The sequence below is a fragment of the Meleagris gallopavo genome, chromosome 2 (genome assembly GCF_000146605.3).
Source record: "Meleagris gallopavo isolate NT-WF06-2002-E0010 breed Aviagen turkey brand Nicholas breeding stock chromosome 2, Turkey_5.1, whole genome shotgun sequence".
Taxonomy (NCBI): domain Eukaryota; kingdom Metazoa; phylum Chordata; class Aves; order Galliformes; family Phasianidae; genus Meleagris; species Meleagris gallopavo.
In genome coordinates this window covers 93,651,058-93,673,905 of record NC_015012.2, presented here as the reverse complement: position 1 = coordinate 93,673,905, position 22,848 = coordinate 93,651,058, and the positions used below count along the sequence as shown (strand labels likewise).

Genomic DNA, 22,848 nt, shown 5'->3' with positions numbered 1-22,848 from the left:
ATAGTGTACTGATGCAAACCTGTAACTTTTCATCCACATCATCATCACTTTCATCAAGGTCTTCATGGAGTAATCGCCATTCATATTCTACATGAACGTGAGAATTGAATCTTCCAGACAGTGCTTGAGTTAGCTGAGGAATAAAGCATGACTGTTGACACCTATGGTATGTGCAGAACTTACTTTTAAAACACCATAACTGAAAACAAACAAAAATCACACATTGAAGGAGCTCTGGTTTCCAAGTGCAAATCTCACCTTTATTTTAAAAACGAACTTCAGTAATTTGGAAGGTCATCACAATGGGGTAAGTTCAAACAGTGAAGCTCTGATCAACCGCAGCACAAAGACATCAAAAACAACCAGTCTTTGCCTTATAGGCCCACTCTCCAATTTTTGACAAGAAACACCATAACCAATTTGCTTCAACTTAGAAACTGCAAGTCAAAGAAATTAACTGCAGCAGCAGATGTTTTGAAACAGGTTCACTTATCAAGGCACCTTGACCCCATCAGTCAATTTTCCATGCTTAATAGACATAGTGATGGTAGCAAACTTTATTTCTATGGCCTTAACCCTTAAAAAGTATTTTACTGGTTCAATTTCAACAGGTTGACAAAACTTTCGAGGATGGGACCCCAATATCTCAACCACAATCATCCTCTGGCCCAAATAAGTAAAATATTTCCAAAGAATCTAAGAAAAAAGAAAATTCTTAAAAGCATATTTTATTGTTTTTCCTAAGCAGAAAACTACTCTGGAAAATTTTTGTTGAATATTCAATTGTAAGCAGTTATTCAGACATAATTCTGCTAATAAATCAACGAACGTAAGGAAAGATGCCACACTTACCAATTCTTCACAGTGAGTATGTTTTAAGCGCTTAGCTATATCAAGTGGTGTCTCTCCTGATTCATTAGCTGCATTATATCAAGAAAAGAAAGATAGGACAATAGGAGTCATTACTGGTCCATTGCTAAAGACAAAGATATATCTGCAAGCACATAGTGAAGTAATATACCAACACAACCTCATTTCTTTCCTTTGTATGTAGGTCCAACTAATACCAGCCCAGTGAATATGATAAGCAGTAGCAAGTCGATGTGACACATACATGGAATAATGGCCATGAAAGGTCAGTTTATAATTAGGCCAGATGTCAGTTGAAAATCTCAACGCTTACCAAGATTTGTTTAAAAACAAGTATAATGCATAAGTCAATTTGAACTTGAAATAAGCAATGATATTGATTTTTTCAAACAACAATTACTATTCACAGAGCTGTCAGAACAGGTTGGGAGAAAAAGCATGTATTTAAACCCTCATGTTTTTCTTATCTGCAGCAGTGACAAATACGAAATTGAAGTACACATTACCCTTTTACCTATTTCAATGGAAGCTTTCCCTCTCAGCAGCAATTTGAGGCACTCAACGTTGTCGGTCAGACAGCAGTAGTGCAGGGCTGTACTACCTTTACACGTTTGCTTGTCTAGATTGCCACTGTTGGAGTATGAGAAAGAAGAGGAATGCTGATTAAAATCACTTTCCTACACTGTACCAATAAGCCTTTATCATTACAAGATTTTTAAATAATAAAATTATGTTTTACATAATAAAATTACATTTTTAAATGATAAAATTAAATAATAAAAATAATTTAAAGTATTACTTGACAGAAAGCATTACTTGACAGAAAAGCAGAGTCAATAGCATTTTAATATTTTCAACAAACTCACCTGTTCTGCACTAAAAAGTCAACTATGTGGAGGGACGTTCTATCAACTGATCTAACAGCGAGGTGAAGTGCTGTTTCATCTTGCTCCTAGGAATAACATAAGCGTACAGAGCAGCATTTCAAATCTTATCTCCATTAGAAAACAAAGTCCTTTTTCATTATAACAGCATACTGCACTTTTTAATAACCTTTTTTTATAATAAAAATTGCCACACTTACATGTCCATTGGCCAGTGGGATTTTTTCTGTGAGATCTACACCATCAGCATACACTTGAACTAATCCAAAAATGTCTCTTGACTTGACAGCTTCACAAAGAGCATGCAATTTAGCTGCACTGTCAGCATGCTTTTTTCTTGCATATTTTCTCTCAATATACTTGGCAGTAATATAATCTTTTCTTGCATTCCTGAAATTGAATATAGTTTACTATTATATTTTTTTAGTTAGAACTTCCATAGATCCATGCAAGTCACTTGAAATAATGGCTGAGAAAGCCTGTATTTCTCATTATTCTTCTTCTTAAAATATTCATCTTAGATATGGCATCTCATATTTTCAGATGAAATGGAACTACAGAAGATTAATTAGTCAATATCAAAACAGACCGTAAGTTTTCCCCTCTGAATCAAAGCTTCATAAAACTGTTTTGCTAGCAACAGTCTTTCAGGTTGATGTTTTCCTGACTTGTACTCCTCCATGTGCTGGAAAGGAATGGAAAGCATGGGATACAAAAGTCTCTGTCTGGTCAGACTATCCAGGCCTTCAATCTATGTTCACTGCAGTGACTTTGATCTGTAAACCAATTGTTCACCGCAGCCATAACAGACAGAGAGAATGTAGCAGAGTTTTTAGTTTCACCTCCAGACTGAGGTGAAAACTACCATTTAGGATATCTGAATCAGTATATGAATTAACTCTTATGCTGCTAATACATAACTAACAAATGACGATTTTTCTTCCCATCACAGTAAGACAAGACCTGGCATGACTCTCAAAAGCATAACTCCTTATCAGCTCTTGGGATGTACGTAATATTGCTCAGAAGGCATTAAACAAAGCCAAACTTTATCACCTACACCATTACAACAGTGGGCAAAATGGAAAAAAAATAAAAAAATTAAAAAAATCGATGAACAATAGATTGAATCAATGGATAGCTTTTGCTCCTAAAGAAGAGAATGGTGTTCCTTCTTTATTTTAAAAAGTGCCTCTTTTCAGGTTCATTTTTTAAAGCACTTTATGCTACTGATCTAGCATTCAGTGAGAGCAATTTTAATTATTAACATTTATATTTTTAAATTATTGATAGAAGTAGTCAAAATTATTTTAACTGTAGCATTTTATACTGGCTATGTCAGAATGGTGGAAGTCTGGATAACATAAAATCAGTGTTATCCAAAGCCAGCTCTTCTGGGTTTGTTTCTACATTGTTTACCAGCTCTCCTATACAGCCAAGTCGGCAGCTGTCCTTGCTGTGTCTCTGCCATCACATTTCAGTGTTTTCGAGGAATTCAGTTAAATGCTCTCTCTTTATTCCGTACAGTTATGGACTGGAGTCCTGGGCAGAGTCTCTACAAAACAGGTGTTCAGTACCTGTCAGGTAAAATGCTTACTTTATTCTCATTCCTATTTTGCGTTTAAAAAGCACAAAATAAATAGTTTTGGTTTAAATTCAGATCTTTGTGCCCTTGTGTGTTTTTAAAATTCCTTAATGGGTAATCTCTTATTTCTTCTTGTTCCACAACTCATGACTTAGAGAGCTGGTAATAGAATTCTATTGTGGAAGTTACAAGCAGATAAAATTCAATAAAACAGTTATGTAAAGCATCAAGAAAAAATAAAAGCTTACTCCATGATTGTAAGTTTAAGATATCACACATCTTCCATGGTGTGCTGGCACAAACTATAATGGGACAAGTCATTAGCAATGCCAAATAACATGCCTGCCTTTTTTCCAGTAAGTAGCTCTTTACTTACATATCACTGCTTGGATTAGGTTTGACCATCTCATCAAGTGGCAGACAGCATTCCATAATTTCATTAAAACCAGCATTCCCAATATTCTTTGCAAGCTGGTAAAAAACAAAACCAAAAGGAAACATCCACAATTCACATAAGATATATGTTCAGTCACTGGTCATGCGCATACTAGTGGGAGGACAAGGGAGAATGGGAGCCAGGACTTTTAGTTTCTCATTTCTATTTCTGCTACTATACCAGTGATCAAGAACCAGTTATGGTAACTTATTGGACAACAGTTTTCAACTGGGATTTAACAGACAAACAAACTCAAAGAGCAGCTGATAGTGGTTACCCCTCAGTGTATCAAAGCCAAATATAAACATTTTTTCCTTCGATGATTAATTATTCAGCATCTTTACAATTTTAACATGCTAAGTATTTGCAGACTCCTTCAATTTTTAATCTCAGAGGCATATTTATATTTATATGTCAAACAGCTATTTGAAGAGCAACGAAGTGTAAAAAGACTTGGAAATAAAAAATGTTAAGCTTTTATCAATTAGAATTCTAAGATCAGGCAAAGTTTACAGAAAGACAACATATTCCATGAGGTTCCTTTAATCTTGAGAACTAAGTCTCCTTAAATTATGTTACCAGAGATGATTTTCAAGATTGGAACAATATATAAAAACACACTTATATTGGAAGTATTTTTAATATTACCTAAGTCAATAAAAGCAATTTAATTACCAAAAGTTCAGATGTTCCAAGCACATCTAATGTAAGTGATTGCATTCTGGAATAGTGAACACCAAGTTCTCTATGGATTCCTGAGCATTCAATGCAAGTTAGAATTCCCAAATTTGTTGAAAGCCAGGTAGGATCTGAAATAAAAAGTACTCACAGGATTAAAATTATTTATGGGGATGACTTCATTCTAGAAAATGTAATATACAGTAATGACATCCCGGAAAAAAATAAGATTATCATACATAAATTATCAGATTCCAGTATTTATACTTTTCAATTTTCTCTATTGAGAATCATAAGCCAGGATTTTTTTATGGGGCAAACAGTGGAAACACATTTTTTACATTTTTGTGTTCGTAAAGAAAGCTGCTAAGATAGTCTAGCCTGTCATTTTCCACAATGCTTTCAGTAATTACAATTCTTGAAACATCATTCTTTTATAACACACCAATAAAATGGCATTGCATTCTTAAAGAGGTCGCTTTAGGTGCAATGGAAACTAAACTAATAATGCCTAGAGTTTTTCTCTTTATTTCAACTATGTTTTAGTCTACGTAAAGCAGCAGTGATTAAGGAGCATACCTACAGTACCACACTACAATGCGTTGTCACTCAACTGTCATTCATTATCCTTCCTTGCCCTTTTTCCTGCTATTTTGCATTCTTGCTAAAACATCCTATTATTTTCCAGTTAAGGAAATAATTTCAGGAGAATTAGGCTGCTTGAAATTATTTATTTTAAGATAAACTTAATGCTTAAAATTATTTGATAACCGTGTGATAGCAGATATTTAGAATCGTCTTTAAAGATAGCAGGACTGACACTTCTCACAATTCTACACAGTATCTATTGCTGGAAGTTACTGATCTATAAAAATGCAGGCTGGTTCAGAACTGATGTTTTCAGATAAAGCATCAGATCAAAAAGCCTAAGGCCTGCAGTGCCCCTCTAACATAAAATAGCACAGGAAACAGCAGGAATTTAAAAAGCATAAAAGCAGAAAATCACAGATCAACAAAACTGAATGCAGCAAACTACAGTCAGTAAGTGCTTTCTCTTCCAAATAAATATAGTTTTAGACCAATCTCCTGGCTCACTTTCGAGCAAAAAAAGGGGGAAACATGGTGTATTAGAAAAATGATTCAAGTATCTTACTCTTCTCCAGATTTGCCCAAATCTTATCTAAGGTGTGAGCTAACAAAGCTCAATTTATTTATATCAGCAACAGGTACAACTAACAGAACACATCAGATAAAAGCTACCTTTCCAGTAACCATTTCCCCCCTCTTAAAATATGCATATCACAAATCAATCTTACTAAAACGGTGTAATTAAATTATTAGCATATTCTACTCCATGTATAATCTTTGTGAGATAAGCAGTAAAAGTGAAAGTGTCAAATACCACTCTCATGATACACAACAGTTTTACCTATTAGAAATACGCTTAATTGAATCACCTTGTGCTCCACAGTCACAACACACATCATTTCCAGTCATCCTTTGGACTTCAGATATAATTTCTTTTGTCAGTTCCTGGACAATATTATTTTCTCCTGTGTTATCATCTCCTTTGAATGCATTATTTAAAGCTTCCTCTTTGCTGTTTTGTAGAACAGATGTCCATCTAAAATGGCAGAAATATTTTGCTATTAAATGTTTCAGCACTTCTAAAGTTCAAGGTAATGTCTGAGTTGGACACAAATATCAGAAATAAAGTTAGGGAAGTAACTCACATTTGACATTCCTGTTCATCTTCTGCTTGGAAGTGGTATGTCCTGTCATCTGCATTATAAATATTTCACATACTGATTACAAAACTGTTTTTGCAGAAAACTCTCAGAAAAATCTAAAATTTATTATGTTTGACTCTCTAGTCTCATCCCTGGAGTACTGACAGGCTACTTATCACGTTTCACTCATACTGGGTACAGTTAGCTCATCTATGTTTACGTACATACGAGGATTTGTTCCTCTTTAAACAGAAACCTGTCTTCAGTGCTGAGCTTTTCCCACACAAGCAGCTGGGGAATGTTTCCATATTCTAGATATATCCTCTGTAATCTTAAGTCTGAAGTTTTTTTGGGTGCAAGGAGGAGTGCGTCTAGAATACAGACTCCATATTTGAGTTCATCAATGTATCTAAGAAAAGATTTCAACGTTCCAAATAATCAGCAACGGCAAACCAAACTTGTCAGACACAAAGATACAAGATAACAATTCAAGAAGAAGATACAATCAAGATAAGCCCAAAGCTTTTTCAATTAAGTAGAACAAAAAGTTCTATTTACTACTACTTTCATAGTTCTAAGCACTGGTATCACACTGTACTAATTAAATAAAAATACATGACACATTTAAGTTTAAGAAAAAAATGACAACATAGTTCAGTGATGTGGTTGGCTTTAAAATTATAATAGTTGATGAGTAGAGCTAGTGACAGAAAGATATTTTACGCTGAAAATTCCTAAGGTTCAAAAAATGGGAGGGGTGGGGGGAGAGGGAAGTGTGGAAGAGCACAAAAGGACATAAGAAGAGTAATGTCAAAGCAAAAGCATTGTTACTTTTGGTAAGGGGTACAAAATGATATGGAATGAAGGAATAAGCAGAGCTCTAAAAACAAGCAGTTTTCCTTTATTGTAATTCATTTTAGCAGTCTTTAGCATTTTACTTTAGCTTGAAACATCTTCAGAAATGATGCAAAATCCTTTAGTATTAACTGCAAGTAAAAAAACCTAAACAACAAACCTACGTGATATGAGGTCAAAACATTTTTTCTCCTCTGGGTTTGTTTTCACTTGGCAGGTTAACAGATTGAGCTTTGCTGGAGGTCGGTTAGCCTATTTAAAGATAAAACAAGATACAAGTTTTAGTATATTAATACTGACTGAGCCCTGCAGTCCAAAAACATAGGATAACATCCAGTGTGCCAGAAAGACTTGACGAATGACTGCTGCTTCAGTTTTTAAGTACCCAGGTTTTTAATTATGTTTTCTTCTGAACAATGGGTTTGTAAATCGCATTTCTTTACGTTTGGCCGTTTAGCTCACTGATAACTGGATAAACATCAGCATTTTGTAAGAGGGGTGGGGGAAATATTGTTTTAATTATTCTTTGATAGTCCTTTGATCACCTAATCAATATCACTTATCTCAAACCATCAAGTATAACAAAGAAACGGATTCATTTTACTTTAGTTTACGCTTCTAACATTTAGACATTTAGTTTTAAAAAGTTAATTAATCTACATTTTCAATAACCAGTGAAGAAAGACTCTCAGCAGATGGCTCACTGCACCCAGCCTTTCACACTGAAGGAAACTAAGAAGTCTGCACACAAAAGTTTTGCAACAAGCATGTACAAAACTAAGCTCAGGCAGTTTATTATTTAAAAAAAAAAATGTAGTTAAACAGTATATTATACTCTCTATATACTTTATACAAGTATATAAGAGTACGTAAGTATATACACTCTGACAGATACAGTTTCTCTCACAAATTTAAGTTCCTTATGAGTAAGGAATCAGAATGCTTTATTAAAAGCAAAATGAATAAACAAATTTCCTTTTCAAAAAGTCTCATAAAGGCTAGAAAGACTTTTCAAATAGCAACTCTGTACTAACCTCTTCTTTCCCTTAACCTTCCATTCTTCCAGATCCACAGTAGAATCTATACAGCTAGTTTTACCCTTGGCTTGATGAATTAGGAATTAAGAAATTACTATTTTAAAGACAGAAGTACACATAAATACATTACCATGTTTACTGCTGTGTTCTAACCTTTTGAACATATCAAATTGCTAAAACAAGATTTAATCATCTAAGAACAAGAATTACTATCAAATGAAGCTGAACTATCACCTAATGTTATTGACTTGCAATCAATCATAAGAGATGTAGATCTTCTTAATATCTTCCACATTTATTGATGGAAACATTTCATTCAAAAAAAGAAATGAACAAGTCTGAAGAATCCTTGAAACAACATGATAAAATGTTGTAGCTGGCCAAAAATGGAAAACAACAGAATTCCATCCGAAGGTCATTGAGAGATCAAAACCATGAAGGAACAAGGGAAGCTACTATGTATTTTTTCCTGTTTAAAAAAAAAAATGTTACAGCCTCCTTGAAAACCTGCAAGCTCATTCTTTGCCCAACCCAGCCACCAAACATGACATAAAATCATGCATGTTTTGAAACCTCCAGGACACTGGCTGGGCAATGTCAACCAAACTGTACCCATGAGAGGTTTCGCAAGCACTAAAATGACAATTAATTGAGAACCACATTGTATTCTCTGCATAGTGAACAGCTTATCAAATTACATTTATTTTAGTTGTAAAAGGACACACAGCTTTCATTATTTTAGCCTATGAACAACAACAGTTCTTTGAAACTACAAATACGCAAGAACACATCATCAAAATGCCACTTTGAGCTCATTTTTTGAGTTATACTTAAATATACTTAGTTGCCATAGCACTAAGCTTTCCAGTGTATACATTTCTACTGTATTTAATGTCCAGTACCAAAACGCTAACAAAATCCCTTGACAGTAAAACTTTCATAGTCCTCTAATTGCAGAACACAACCGAATACCATTCGTACACCTGAAACTCAAACTATCTTTGAGGAATCTTTGAGGGCAAGTTTTTTTTTTTACTGAGAGAGTGGTGAGGTGCTGGAACAGGCTGCCCAGGGAGGCTGTGGATGCCCCATCCCTGGAGGTGTTCAAGGCCAGGCTGGATGGGGCAGCGGCAATGTGATCTAGCGCTTGATCTACTGACTGGCAGCCCTGCCTGTGGCAGGGGGGTTACAACTTGATTCTTGGGGGCCCTTCCAACCCAAACCATGAATCTTCAAGTTTCTACCTTCGTGCTTCTTGATCCTGAAGCCATTTGTGAATTCCTGTTTATATTGTTAAATTGGCCTATATTATTGTTTGATTCATCTATGTATGTTAAATTGCAATCAGGTAGATGTCAAGAAACATTCCAGTTGCTAAAAATTACTCTAAGGAGTAATGTCTATTCTTCAGCCAATCTTTATCTTGCACATTGCTCTGTGAATGCTAATTTATTTGAAGATGCCTAAAAATCTAAGTCCTGCACGTACACTGATACAGAAATGTTCAGCATTATAGCTAGTTTAGAAGAAATCATATTCTCCCCATCCATAACAGCAGACCACTTGACAGGGAAATGTAGGGGAGAATACAGCATCTGGAATTGCCTGAAGATAGCTGTTGTAGAAACTAACCCAAAAAAGAAAAGCTACCAGACCAAAGTGGAAAAGCCTGTGAAGAAAATATAACCTTTAAAGGGAAGGTACTTACACATTTCTATTTAACGCAGTAAACAAAACTGACTACTGAGTTTCTGAGAAATGGTTCATTTTGATGAACAGCTGGGAAGAGATGATGACACATCATATTTTAAGATGATATCAGCACCGAGGATGCTTGGAAATCAATGCTGTTGCTCCAAAAATCTCAGAAGTTACTCAGAGTAGCCCAGAAAATCCTTATGAAATAGAAATTGCCACTACCCATTTCAGTGTCTATGACATACGTGTAGATTTATTTATTTATTTATTTATTTTGCACAGAGCTGCCACCAGTGCATATGGAGAAACACAGCAAATAAGGAAAAACAGAAGTGGTTTTAAAATGAAAAGATACTCTTCTAATTTTTTTATTAAAAGAAGATCAAAACCACACTTGTGAAATCTACACAGCTAAACCACATTTAAGTATATCTAATTTAAGTAACTGATTCCCAGCTACAGCTGCACAGATTTCAGTGAGAACTTAGAATTCTAAAAATGTATGACCATCTGGTAGACAACTCATAAAAAGAATCGGTGTCTTGGTAGAACTCAGTAAGTGCACTTGTACATAGAAGTTTGAACATTCTGCTCTACAAGTGGATTTTGTAGACTCTGCTATCTCTAAGCTGCCCCAAGTCCTGTTGCCGCCATTATAGCACATTCAATGACAAGCCCAATGACAGGACACAGAGACATTAGTATAGAAATACTGACAGACTTTACTCTAACAAGGACACACTCAAACAGAGAGGACAATTCCAAAGTCAGAGCAGTGACTCTTTTGCACTCCCTAGCTCCTGGTTGTCAATTCAAAAAGCAACAGCTTGTGGTTAGATGCACAAATGAGGGATTGATTCATTTTTGCTGCCAGGGTCAACTTGCAGTCATGGCAACAGGCATAACAAGATAAAGAGCAAAACGGTTCATAAGAGGATCAAGAAACAGGACTGTTTATAGGACAAAGAATGGGAAATAATGCCACTGAGTTGATTTTTGCTCTAAGAAACCTAAGTTTCAAGAAAGCAAGCTAAAAAGAGAAGGGTAAGAGAAAGGAGAAATAACTGAGTTCAAAGCCAAGTGTAAAAGTTAGGAAGTAGGAAAGCATGAAGTTTAAAGTTTTAAGTATAAAGTATTAAAAGTTACTATGCTGTAAATATTGGTAGCAAAGAAAAAGAAGCTTCTAATGCACTCTCTTTCATCTTTCTGGTAGACTTTGGCTTCAAAGTTACTTTTCTCCAGTAGTTACTCTCCAGGAAAGTTACCTTCATAACAGACTATCATACAGCAGCAAATTTGAGTGAGAGATTCGACATTCTTTTAGATTGTCTTGTAAACATAAAAATTGTTTTACCCATAAGTAGAAGACAGCTAACACCCAACCAAATCTTTTCCACATACTGAAGTTAAAATTTAATTTTTAGGTAGTCCGGTAACATATGAACAGTTTATAAGAATAAAATCTATCCTAAAAAAGAAAACATTTTTTTCCATTAGCAGTCATTAGCATTAAAGCAGCTGTATTTTTAGATACTGTGTATGTCTTGATATATTTCTGAAACACTGCCTTAAAAAAATGTATCCATCATATTCAAAACACTGCATCAGGAATGTAGCTAAATCCAGATTATAAATATAGACCAGCATATTTGTCTTTTTGTATTAGCAACCATGTACATAAAATACTGTAAACAAATACTTACTGTACCATGGGAAATTGTAAGAAAACCATTTTTAACTGAGCACTTCCTTTTCTGCCACACTTTTCTGATTCTGGTTTAAAGAGAGGGAAAAAGAAAAAATGACTCAATTTTTAATACAATATTACATTACTTTGGTTTTAAGACATATTTTTCCCTAGTAGAATCCAGCAGTACTTACCCATCACTTTTCTTGTACAGGCTCCCATTTCGTTCAGTGCCATGTTCCTTGTTTCCCTGAGGCTGATGTAAACTGTAAGCTGTACTCTGACGAATCTGAGAATCCTGAAACATAAAGAACAGCAATTTGTATTCCATTCCACATTTTCAACCAAAATATCCATCTTAGTAATGAGTTTCAGAGCCTTCCCTTCTACTCTAATCCGACAGGCCAATCAATGCACACATTTCCTCCAACGAGGAGAAAAAGAATTTCTTTTTCAGAAGACATTGAAGACACTTTGAAAGGTACTAGAAATGACTCCTAAAATCCCCTTGCTCTTACTTAGCCTTGCTACTGCCTTTATTTATGTTTTTAACCAGAGCAATTGGCTTTCCAATTCATGCAAACCCTGCAGCTCATAAATACTAAGGATTATTATTATCTGCAATTCCTAGTGTGCTCTTTCACTGTAAAAAATAAAAACGCAAATAAATTTGAGATGGTTTTCCTTGTGGGAACTGAGTCAAGTTATTCTCTTTGAAAAGCAAGAGAGACTTACTAGAAACATAGCTCAGGAGGCATCCAGGAATTAGTAGGTAAAACTATAAAGTTTTTTCTCTGTAAGACTAATCTAAACCAAACCAAACCATCTTGAATGCAGTAGAATGCTGTGATAGGAAGGAGTAAACTGAACTATTCCAACTGCTCTCAAAACTACCCTGAAAAAGGATCCACCTGCAGCAAGAGTCCAGTTCCTTAAAGAACAAACAAGAACCTTGTAATGAAAAATCAGATGTGACATGCTGTATGAGCAGCAGCAGCATGATGCAATGGACTTTTTAATGCATGCACCAACAGTGACTAGGATTTACAATATTTATTGTTTCCTTCTCTATTTTTTCTATACTGATGTAAGACACCTTGATTATATACGGTATATAATACAAGTACAGCAAGAAAAATAAAACAATCACAAAGAAAGCAGCTCACTTTAATGACTGTCTGAGCTAATACAAACAAAACCTTAAGAGCAAGTAAGACATAAACTCACAAACTTGATGAAAATCCTCTTTTGTAAAAAGATGAGATAGTATGTCTCAGATACACGAGGAGTATGGTCATAAGATACATTAGGTTTGGGTTTCCAGAGTGTACACACAGTAAAATCTACAGTAATATAAGAAGCATGCTTTTAAAACATTATTTCTCTCTAATTATCATTAGCTTCACAGACTTCCTTAGCCTAAGAGTTATCTCCGGATATAAGTAGTGGGAAAAAAAACAACCAAAACTAAGAACAAGTTTCTCCTCAACAGTAATGGCAACAGCAGTGAGAAACATGGCAGGGAAAGAGCCACCACCTACAAGCCCCATTCAGCATGCTTACAGCCTAACTCCACAGCTTCTGACTGGAAGATGCCTGCTCATCCTGAATGCAGTCCTGAAGGTCAGTGATGCTGAGAACCACAGGCTGAGCTGAAGGCAGCAGAGTCCAGCTGCTCTTTTTTGGCAGAAGCAGCCTGTGCCCATGTCCCTGTCTCATAGCTAGTGCTGTAGGAAGCTGTATCAGGTAGCAACAGGATGCATATGTAGCTTTCAATGGTACTGCAAAACCACCACTTAAAATGATCATGCCTGACAAAGCATCCCTTCAGATTTAAGTCAGTATGTTTATCATTCTTCCTTAGTCTGTTTATAAAGAATTATTTGGTTTTGCACTCCAGCTGCCAAACATGGAAACATTTGAAAAGAATTCTCATCACTGATTAAGAAGCACTGCATATGTACATTTACTGGCTTCTGAAGGATATCTGATCCGACACTGCCTATTATGTCCTACCAATGCCTTAATCTCTGCCTCCCATTATTGTCTTTCTTCAGTAAAAGAACTCCATTCCCAAGCAGATTAGAAGCCTTACAGGAAATTAATTTCAGTTCTCCACATCCTCAATTATACAGAGATTTCAGATGGCCTCCAACACCTGCTCTGAGTAGAATTCCCATTACTTAAGATCATGCTGCTCCTTTTTGTGGAACATTTTCTGCATTTCAACTACCTCCCTTCAGCTGTTGTTTACTCTCAGTTGCTATGTTTGGCCAGACTGGCAAGTCAATGATACAAGCTTCCTGCCTTACTTCAACTAGAAAGGAAGCTGCTGTAGATGACGTGTATTTCCACACATTCATTTCTATGAACAGGATCTTTATAAATTCAGTGTTATTTCATGACAGGGGGTTAAGGACAAGAGTAAAAGATTTCCAATTTTAAATCCCTGGTTCAGGCAGTGACCAAATGAATGGTGTGCTATGTGATTTCCAGATGATGGCTTTTCACAGCCTCTGGACAATTAAGTTCATGATTTTGGTCTAGCTTCTGAAAGACATTATGCCATACGACTAATCTCCATCACAATTAACATCCTTCCGGGCAATGTCAGCATCCCTTTTCCATGTGTGGGCTCCCAAAAGTTTCATCCTTTTTTTTTTTCCCCCCCTGATTTGTGTATTTCACATAGCAGGAGAACAAATCACAGACAGTTGACCCAATAGCTGCAATGGAGAAGCAGGAGCAAGGCATATGACCTACGAGAGGAAATAGAGCACTGCAAGTTGTAGGACATTAAAACTAAAGAAGAGTATTGCTGTTTTAAATCTTGAATGTACTAAGATCAGGATAGATTGAAAAAAACACAAGCCAAAGTAGCTGATCTTTGTTCACTTTATCAGCTTTGAAAAGTACAAGCAAAGGTGAGTCATTTCATTGCAGCATGTTTATATACTTCTCTGACCATGAACAGGTTCAAAATGATTTCTTTCAAAATCTCACAAAGATTTCTAAATAAAGCTTAATAACACAACTAAAAATTAAATGAATGTGACAACACTACTCTGTAAGGATAGCCTCTGAATACTGGGCCCCAATCTGGAGTACTGCATCCAGTTCTGGGGCCACCCATACTGGAAAGATGTGGAGCTGTTGGAGAAGGTTCAGAGGAGGGCCATGAAAATGAACAGAGGAGCATGTCTCTTACAAAGACAGGCTGAGGGAGCTGGGCTTGTTCAGCCTGGAGAGGAGAAGGCTCTGAGGAGACCTCATTGCAGCGTTACAATATTTTAAAGGGGATTATAAACAGGAGGGGAATCAACTTTTTCCAAGTGTGGACAGTGATAGGACAAGGGGGAAATTGGTTTAAGCTCAAGGAGGAAAGATTTAGATTGTCAGGAAGAACTTCTTTACAGAGAAAGTGGTGAGGTGATGGAACAGGCTGCTCAGAGAAGCTGCGGATGCTCTGTCCCTGCAGGTGCTCAAGATCAGGATGGGGCCCTGGGCAACCTGGCCTAGTATCAGATCTGGAGTTTGGAGGCCCTGCCTGTGGTGAGTGGGGAGAGGGGGGTTAACTGTATGATCCTTGGGGTCCCTCCAATCCAAGCCATTCTATGATTCTACTGGCAAGAGAGATCCTATAAACCTAGCTATCAGCCCAACTATCTGAATGCAATAGAGCTTTCCAAAGAAGGTGCTTTGACTTTTACAAGGAAAATTTTGGCTAGCTGTTTCACTGCTCCCATGTAGCAAGCATTGAGACTGCCCATATCTCTTCTGTGCACAAAGTTGCCAGAAAGCCCTTCCAGCTTTCCAAGAGGTTCTCTCACATTTGTGGTATCATTACCAGGAGGATTTTTCAGTGACCCGTCACTGTCTATTACAGCCCCACACACTCTCCAGCAGATCTATCTGCCAGAACCTCCTGCAGGCAGCCTCTCCTATAGCACAGCTGTGAAAAATTTTAAGACAAAGATTACTCCATTTTGCAGTTACCTAAAGAGATTGCATATTTGACCAAAGAGGCAGAGGAAGTGGTAGAAGATTTCAACCCTGACTTGAAGTTACCTTTAATGCTAACAGTTTGGAGTTATGCACTAGCAGAACAGGTCACTCCCATGGGCTGAGAGGGTCCAACAACCCAACTGTCTTGCTTTAGCTTAAGCTTGTAGGTAAGGCCTTAACAATCAAAGAGGATGCAGGAATGACAGAAGTAAAGGCAATGCTACTCTAAGGTTGACCTTGATGCCTGTAGGAGCTCTAGAGTTTGGAAAAGTTAAAAAAATAAAGACAAACAACATATAAGTAACTAAGACGGACACACAGTGATCTCTTAAGAAGTTTCAGTACAAATCAGGCTTGAGAAAGTTCTGTGCAGGAGGAGACAATGTATTCAGATGCAACAAAAAAGGTTCACTATGAATATTCACACATTTGTCATGGTTTGTTTTCTTAAGCAGAAGCATTCAGCAACATTCTATTGTTTCATACATTAAAGCCATTTTAATTAAGAATACATGTGTCCTTAATATCTTGCAAGAACATCAAATCAAGTAACTGGATTTAATTCCCAAAAGAAAGTGAATAGGAAATTACCAATTTGTCCTGCAGTAATTTTCTTTTCCAAGAACAATCTATTTTTTTTTCTTTCCGTAATATAACAAACAGAGGAGTAGAAATAAAAGAACCACTCTTCCAATACCAACAGAAAAAAGCTCAGAGGAAAAATCCAGTTTCTTGGAATCTGAGTGGAAAGCATGCCAATGATTTTCAGTAAGACACAGTAACACTTACTCTCCTAGACTTCGGTCACAAAATGTAAATGCATTTCAGGAAAGAAAAAGAAGTCAGTTATAGTAAAGGAAACTACAGTGCAACAAGAATAATACTAGTGGACCTTACAGCAGATTACAGTAGGGTAGTTTGGAACCCCACTGATTAATTCATCTTTTCAAACAACATTAATAAGTATTACTTTTCATGCTCTGAAGGTTTTATCTAAATTTGCAGAATTAATATATAACTACTATAGCATAAAGCACTTTCAACACATCTGTTTTCAAGCACAACAAAAACAGTTCAATTGATAAACATATTTGTGGTGTGCTTACCACATCTTCATTGTAAGTTAAAATCATCAATAAACAGGTAAATGCAGAGGAGTGACATCCCCAGCAATCATGAAATCTGAGTGCTTTTCTTATCTCTATTGAACAAAGACCCGAGCAGAATAGGAGATATCCTAATGCATGCCTAAATAGCAGACTTTTTAATGAGAGTAAGCAGCCAATGGCAGAACCATCATGTCTGTTAGGGTAACTAGTCTTTCACTACACAGAGCTCAAATTTGAGAGCTTTTAGCAAATACATACCTCAGTGAATTCTAAATGGCAGGCAGGTTCATTGTGCAAAATGAACAGGACTTTGCACAAAATGGTCGTTACCAAAAACTTCATGTGAGTACTAACAGCACCTCCAAGTGAAGAGCATTTAATGCTTCTCAACAAGTCATCTGGCTGCCACCTGTTACAGCTAGGAGCCAGCACACACTTTGTGCAAAGATAAAAGCAAGACTGAGACAACAGATGAAGGAAGTCTGAGGTCTACAGACTAAATTATTTCATTCTAACCCCTCTCAGAAAGACAATCTGAAAGGGGAGATGTTCATTCATCCCTTGCTCATGACCCAGCAGCAACACAAAGGAAGCTGGATGGCTTTTATTTACATGAAGAGGAAGCACTAGCAATCTGAAACAGAAGTAGAACCAGTGTTTAGGATTAGATTACACAAAAGATGCTTGCTTCCAGATCAGAGCTTGCCAAATAAAATGACTTCAGAATGCTTTAAATCTAACAGCAATCTCAACTGAAAATCAAAAAATACCTTTGAAAAATGGCATCTTGCAGCAGAACAGTCAACTTCGCTGTTATTTTTGCAGATGGTAACAGAAGTGTTCTGGGATTTTTAGTTCTACATCATCTTTATACATAATCTTTATATGGAATACTTCAGTGTGATAAGATTATATTAATTGTGTGTCCTTGTTTTGTCAAAGTTCTTTTGTTCCCAATTTGCATAACATAGGTACTGCTGCCTGCAGTTAATTCAGAGGCAGTGCATCAATTAAAATGTTTTGTAATAGTAGTAGTAAAAATAAATTCTTTTGCATACATTAGTCTTAAATATATTTTAAGTGAGAATCTCTTTTTAAAAAATATCTTTGTCAGAAACATTCAATATCAGATCAAAGCAAAGATGAATAAACACAAGAAATTACAGCTGATTAAAGTTAAAATAATTCTATTTCAAATACATAAGATTGGAAGTATGCAATGGGCATTGAAAGGTTAAATCACCTTATATGCTCACCTCTTTCTGATCAACCTGGAGTGCAGATTTTAAAATATCTCTGAGCTGTGTTAATTGTCTTCTTTCTTCATCCTGTGCTTGTTTTATCTTGAAAGAAGAAAAACACAGGTTAAAAATAACATTATTATTTTCTTGTCAACAGTTCTTCCAAACTTGCTACTTAATTTGTCCATTTTTCTGAGAAGTGTTCATCAAGAATTAAAACACAGAGAGAAAAGACACTGCGATCAGTTTATTTTCCTTTTTATCTCCAGAAAACTAGACAATGGCTAGGACGTTGTTGGGTTAAGACTTTGACATTGTTACTTTCTTCTTGTTGCCTTGTGCTCAATTTGAAACCATATGCTGTTTTTCACTTAATCAGTAAACTCTGTAGACTAAGGGCTATTCCCCAAACATTTTACATGGGGAACTGGAACTGAAACCAAGGCTCCCAAACAAGACATTATAACAAAATTCTACTCAAAAATTTACCCAAAACCTTACAGAATTAAGCCAGTCAATCAACCTAAACAAAAATGTTTGCAGTTTTACCGTAAAAAACTCAGCTTACAACACAATTGTGAAAGGTTGCTAACTCACTGTATAAAGATCTGTTGAGAGTGTCTCAATTGAAGGCTTGAGACTTTCAACTGCTTTTAATCCATCCTGAAAGAAACTTAAAAATGAAAAACAAAAAGAAGACTTATTAAACTTCACTTTGTACATTCAGTTTAAAAGTTGCCCAAAGGAAAACATGTAAATTATTACGCAGTGCCAAGAACTTGAAAACTTCAAACATTTCTTTTTCTGTGCATCTTTGATCAATTCACATCTTTATTCCCATCACAGCTTATCCTAAGATACAAAATCCTCAAGTAGATTTACAACAGCCACAATCCACTGCTGTGTAAGTTGTCCTTACTCTCACCTCAAATACAGACTCATCTCATTTTTTTGAAGACCTAGAACAACATTTATTGTAGAACAGCAAAAGCTCAACCAAGTGTAACATAACTGCAACTTCTCAGAGCCCAATGTTTTCACACTTGATGCCATTCTCCCACTAAAGGAAAGCCTCTGTTTCCCAAGCATTACTTACAGCCTATATTCAAATTGAATATGCTAAATCATACTTTATCGTATGTACTGGTGTATTTGCACAGTGATATTCTGCATTTCAACATTCCAATTCTTTAAAAGAAGATTTTAAAAGTAAATTCGAACAAACCACAGGTATACAAATATTTGATTAAAAAACTGCTGCCACATTTGCAGTGGAAGAATTTTCATTGGGATGCAGATATGAAAGTGACAACGCAACACAGCATTTGGTGTCATGGGAATTCTATTAAATGGACAAGGGAGATGAGTGACAAAGTACAAGTGAAATAGATTTTAAAGCAACATAGCAACAATACAGGGGAAAAAATCCTCCATTGATTCAAACTGGTATTTTAAAATAAAAATTTACTGATTTGAACAAGCAGACAGAAGCTCTTTCAAGTTTAGAGCTATGGCTTTCTTGCCATATTACTGATCTGTAATACTACCATAAAAAAGGAGATCATTCTAATGAGAGCTTTGTGTTTTATTACTGAGTTCTTCAATTAATTAGAAAGAAGAGTGATTCTTTCAATACTGCTTTATCTCACTGCTTATGCAATTTATTTTCCTTGAGCGCAGATTTAATTTAGATCATTGCTACATACACTGAAAAAATAATTCAAATCAAACATGTCAAAACTAATAGACCACTAACTAATTGAGCAAAATAATAGCTCTATTTCAGGAGTAGTTTTTGAAATATGCCAAATTATTCTGTGGCCTTCCTTTGGAACAAGCAATTATATTCTATGGTTCTAAAAGTCATTAAGTCTTTTGGAATATAATAACAAACACAACTGCTAAACTATTTGACAAAAGCAATTTGTCAAAAGATTTCAACAACACCAGTCAAATCCTAGATTTATTTTTTTAAAAATTCAGAAAAGTGTTATGTCTAAATTTAATTAAAAACTACTCCAGTATATAGCGTAGGTATAAAACCTAAAACATACTTGCATTGAGCATGAAAATACTTGATCAGGTTCTGAAGCAAGTCCACTCCTTTTTAATCTTGATTTCGTTGACTTTCAGCAGGTACTGTTAACACAGTAATACACACAACAAAATTAATGATTACTGTCTCTGTTTTTTTTACATTTTACTTTCAGTTATGTTTCAACAAGCTTTAACAGTTCCAGTTTTAAGAGACCTAAAAGAAAATGCCAAACTGTGGCTTCAAGGGTTAATCACACAGAAGCAATAGCTGTTACTGCTCCTTTTTGATATCCTGTGGGGATATTTAAGCAGGATTAGTCCAAACTTATCACATCCTTCACGACTCCTAGTGGAAGCCTCTGTTAAAGGAAGCGTAAAACAGTTTGTGCAATGAATTAAGGAACCCATTCTGAAATCTAGCAGCCTAATAAGATCTCTCTCTCTCATGGATTGTTAAATCCATTGCCAAGTAGATGTCAGAAGAAAGCAATTTACTAAAAACAAGCAAACAAAAGAACAATAACAAAAAAAGAGGGATTATTTTAACCAGTATTTTTAAATCTGCCTTCTAATTTTGTCATTTTCTCTACCAGCTCCTTATACACATAAACAACAAAAAACATAGTTTAGCATGAGACGTAAAACTGATATTCAAGGCAACTGCTTATAAATCTATGTTGGCATATTAACCAAAACAAAATCTCTTTTTACTACTACTCCTTTTACCTTTAGATGTAACTAAGCATAATCTCTTCCTAAAAACCAGAAAAAATACAGGATTCACTTCCGCTACTCCACATTTAAGGTAATTTTAGAGATTTCACCCCACATTTCAATATCTCTACAAACGACTGAAATGAATTCCTCCTTTACTGTGACACAATGAAACAGAAGCATCTGTTCCACACTGTTTCTTGCAGATGACACAGATGGGCAATTAGTTGGTAAAATCCTTATATTTATTGAGTATTCAAATTACTTTATCAGCTATGAATACTTTAGTCTGACTCTGTACAGGTATATGAAGTTTTTTCTAATAAATATCAGTTTGTGCAGTTACCAAAACTGGTATTAAAAGTAGGCTGGTGTATAGGTAAAATTAGCTTTAGTCATTAATATTAAAAACAGAAGAAACATCCATGGTGTATTTTTGACTTAGTGCATACTGAGAACAAACAGCCTCAGCTCCTTATAGAACCTTATGAGTCTTTAAATGAATTAAATAAAAAAATTTGCATCGGATTTAACATCACAAAGACCAAAGTCACAAAGATTTCAAAGTGCCAGCATTCTGAGCCATCTTGAAAGACAACTGGATTCCATCCTTAGCTTTCTTTTCCCAGCACCAGCCCAAAAGAGGGCTAAACTGGAGTCCTTCCTCACATAACGCTGCAACAGCTGGCAGTGTAGGGAACAATGCAGAGAGTGATCTAGGACTTAAAATAACATAAAGTAGGAGTGTGAAAGTATACCTATCATCATTTCTTAGTCTTCAACTGAGCTTTGCATTGCTTATTCTAAAATTTACTTATATGTCAAACTAGAAAATTTGCTGCAAAGTTAGCTCATCAGGATAGAAAAACGTACGTTGGCAAACTAAGTCCATTACTGTCTTGTTACTGTTAACATCCCATTTTCCCTGAAATACTTACACTTTTAAAGTGTTCCTAATAGTTTTTTTGGTAGAACAAGACAAATTTCATGTTGAATCTTACCTCACACATCTGTAACTGGAAGAACCTTCTTTCTTTCTCCATCTCCTCTGCAATTTCAGCACCACTTATTTCTGTACGGATCATCCCATGCAGCTTAGCATGCTCTTTTTTCTCCTTCTCTATTTTTGTACTATAAGGTGAAGAATCAGTCAGTGAAGTGAGAAATTGAAAGCCTCTCAGGAAATCTGATTATTCACAAAGTCTACTGACAGATGCAGAGCCAGTCTTGCAGCTTTGCATAGACTTACTTCCAGATGCCATTCATTTGAAATTTGACAATGACTGAAGATCAGCAGTGACAAGCAGTAGCTGAAACCTAATCCAATCATCTGTTAAAATAATTTCCTGACATACTCTAAAGGAAGATTACAATTTAGAGAAAGATATTAACTTCTTGTACTGGAAAAAAAATCTGCAACTAAATAATCCTACAGTTTCAATTAAAATTCATGCTTAATCCCAGCAGACCAAACACTGGTTAATGTAGCTCAATTATGTCACCAGATTTATTGAGTCTTGCCTGTCATCAAGTCATCTTCTATATATACAGGGTTTCCTAAGCCAAAATCACATTTGCCATCTCTACTTCCTACTGAGCCAGCTGGCACTGGGAATGCCGGCCAGCCGACTGTGTTGCAGACTTCAAAGTCTGCCAGACCAGCTGTCCTTATTCCCTAAAAGTTTCCACGGACATTTTCCAAGAGCTCTGAATAAAAAAATGTTCTCCTGGAGAATGTAAACGAAGAACTGATGCTCGTCATGCGGGAGAACTCCCCTACGTGTGTTTGTGCCTTCATTATTCTTTGTAGTATTGCTAAAATCAGTGATTACCCAGATAGACCAGCCTAATATGGAAAATGATACTAATAAAAGAAAATAGATGAGTGCTTGCTTTATGGCACTGTTATATGCACAGCTTAGAGGCAAAAAATTCTGAAAAGAGCTTCCTGAGGAAATGCTATACTGCTTTTGGACAGGAGGAAGCATTAGAAAAGAATCCAGGAAGCCCACGAGAGGTACAAACAACACAAACAGTCACACCCCCTCTTGGGCAGTCAAGTGTCTCTCAGTTCTCTCTCTGAAGAGATGATACGTCTCAAGTGCTCTCTTAACCTGATGTTAACATTGCCCACTATATTCTTACACAACAATATATCCAGCCTTTCTCAAGAATGAGAAATTATCTCCTCTTATGCCTCAAGCAGCAACGGAAAAGTAGAATTAATCCCATTAATCTCATCCCATAACATTCCCAGAGGGAAACATACTTGAATGGCAATC

At 35.9% G+C, this 22,848-nt stretch overlaps 1 protein-coding gene across 1 annotated transcript in view; it reads right to left on the bottom strand.

The window, feature by feature from the left end:
- Window positions 1-22,848, bottom strand: part of ASAP2 (ArfGAP with SH3 domain, ankyrin repeat and PH domain 2) — a 63,903-nt gene that overhangs the window by 16,499 nt on the left and 24,556 nt on the right. The window contains 17 exon segments of the mRNA XM_031552608.1: window positions 20-133; window positions 853-920; window positions 1,385-1,500; window positions 1,737-1,822; window positions 1,955-2,144; window positions 3,716-3,810; window positions 4,451-4,584; window positions 5,911-6,077; window positions 6,187-6,235; window positions 7,203-7,290; window positions 11,477-11,546; window positions 11,655-11,758; window positions 17,831-17,917; window positions 18,413-18,488; window positions 19,870-19,924; window positions 19,927-19,954; window positions 21,568-21,697. Of these exon segments, the coding sequence (XP_031408468.1) occupies window positions 20-133; window positions 853-920; window positions 1,385-1,500; window positions 1,737-1,822; window positions 1,955-2,144; window positions 3,716-3,810; window positions 4,451-4,584; window positions 5,911-6,077; window positions 6,187-6,235; window positions 7,203-7,290; window positions 11,477-11,546; window positions 11,655-11,758; window positions 17,831-17,917; window positions 18,413-18,488; window positions 19,870-19,924; window positions 19,927-19,954; window positions 21,568-21,697 (1,657 nt within the window).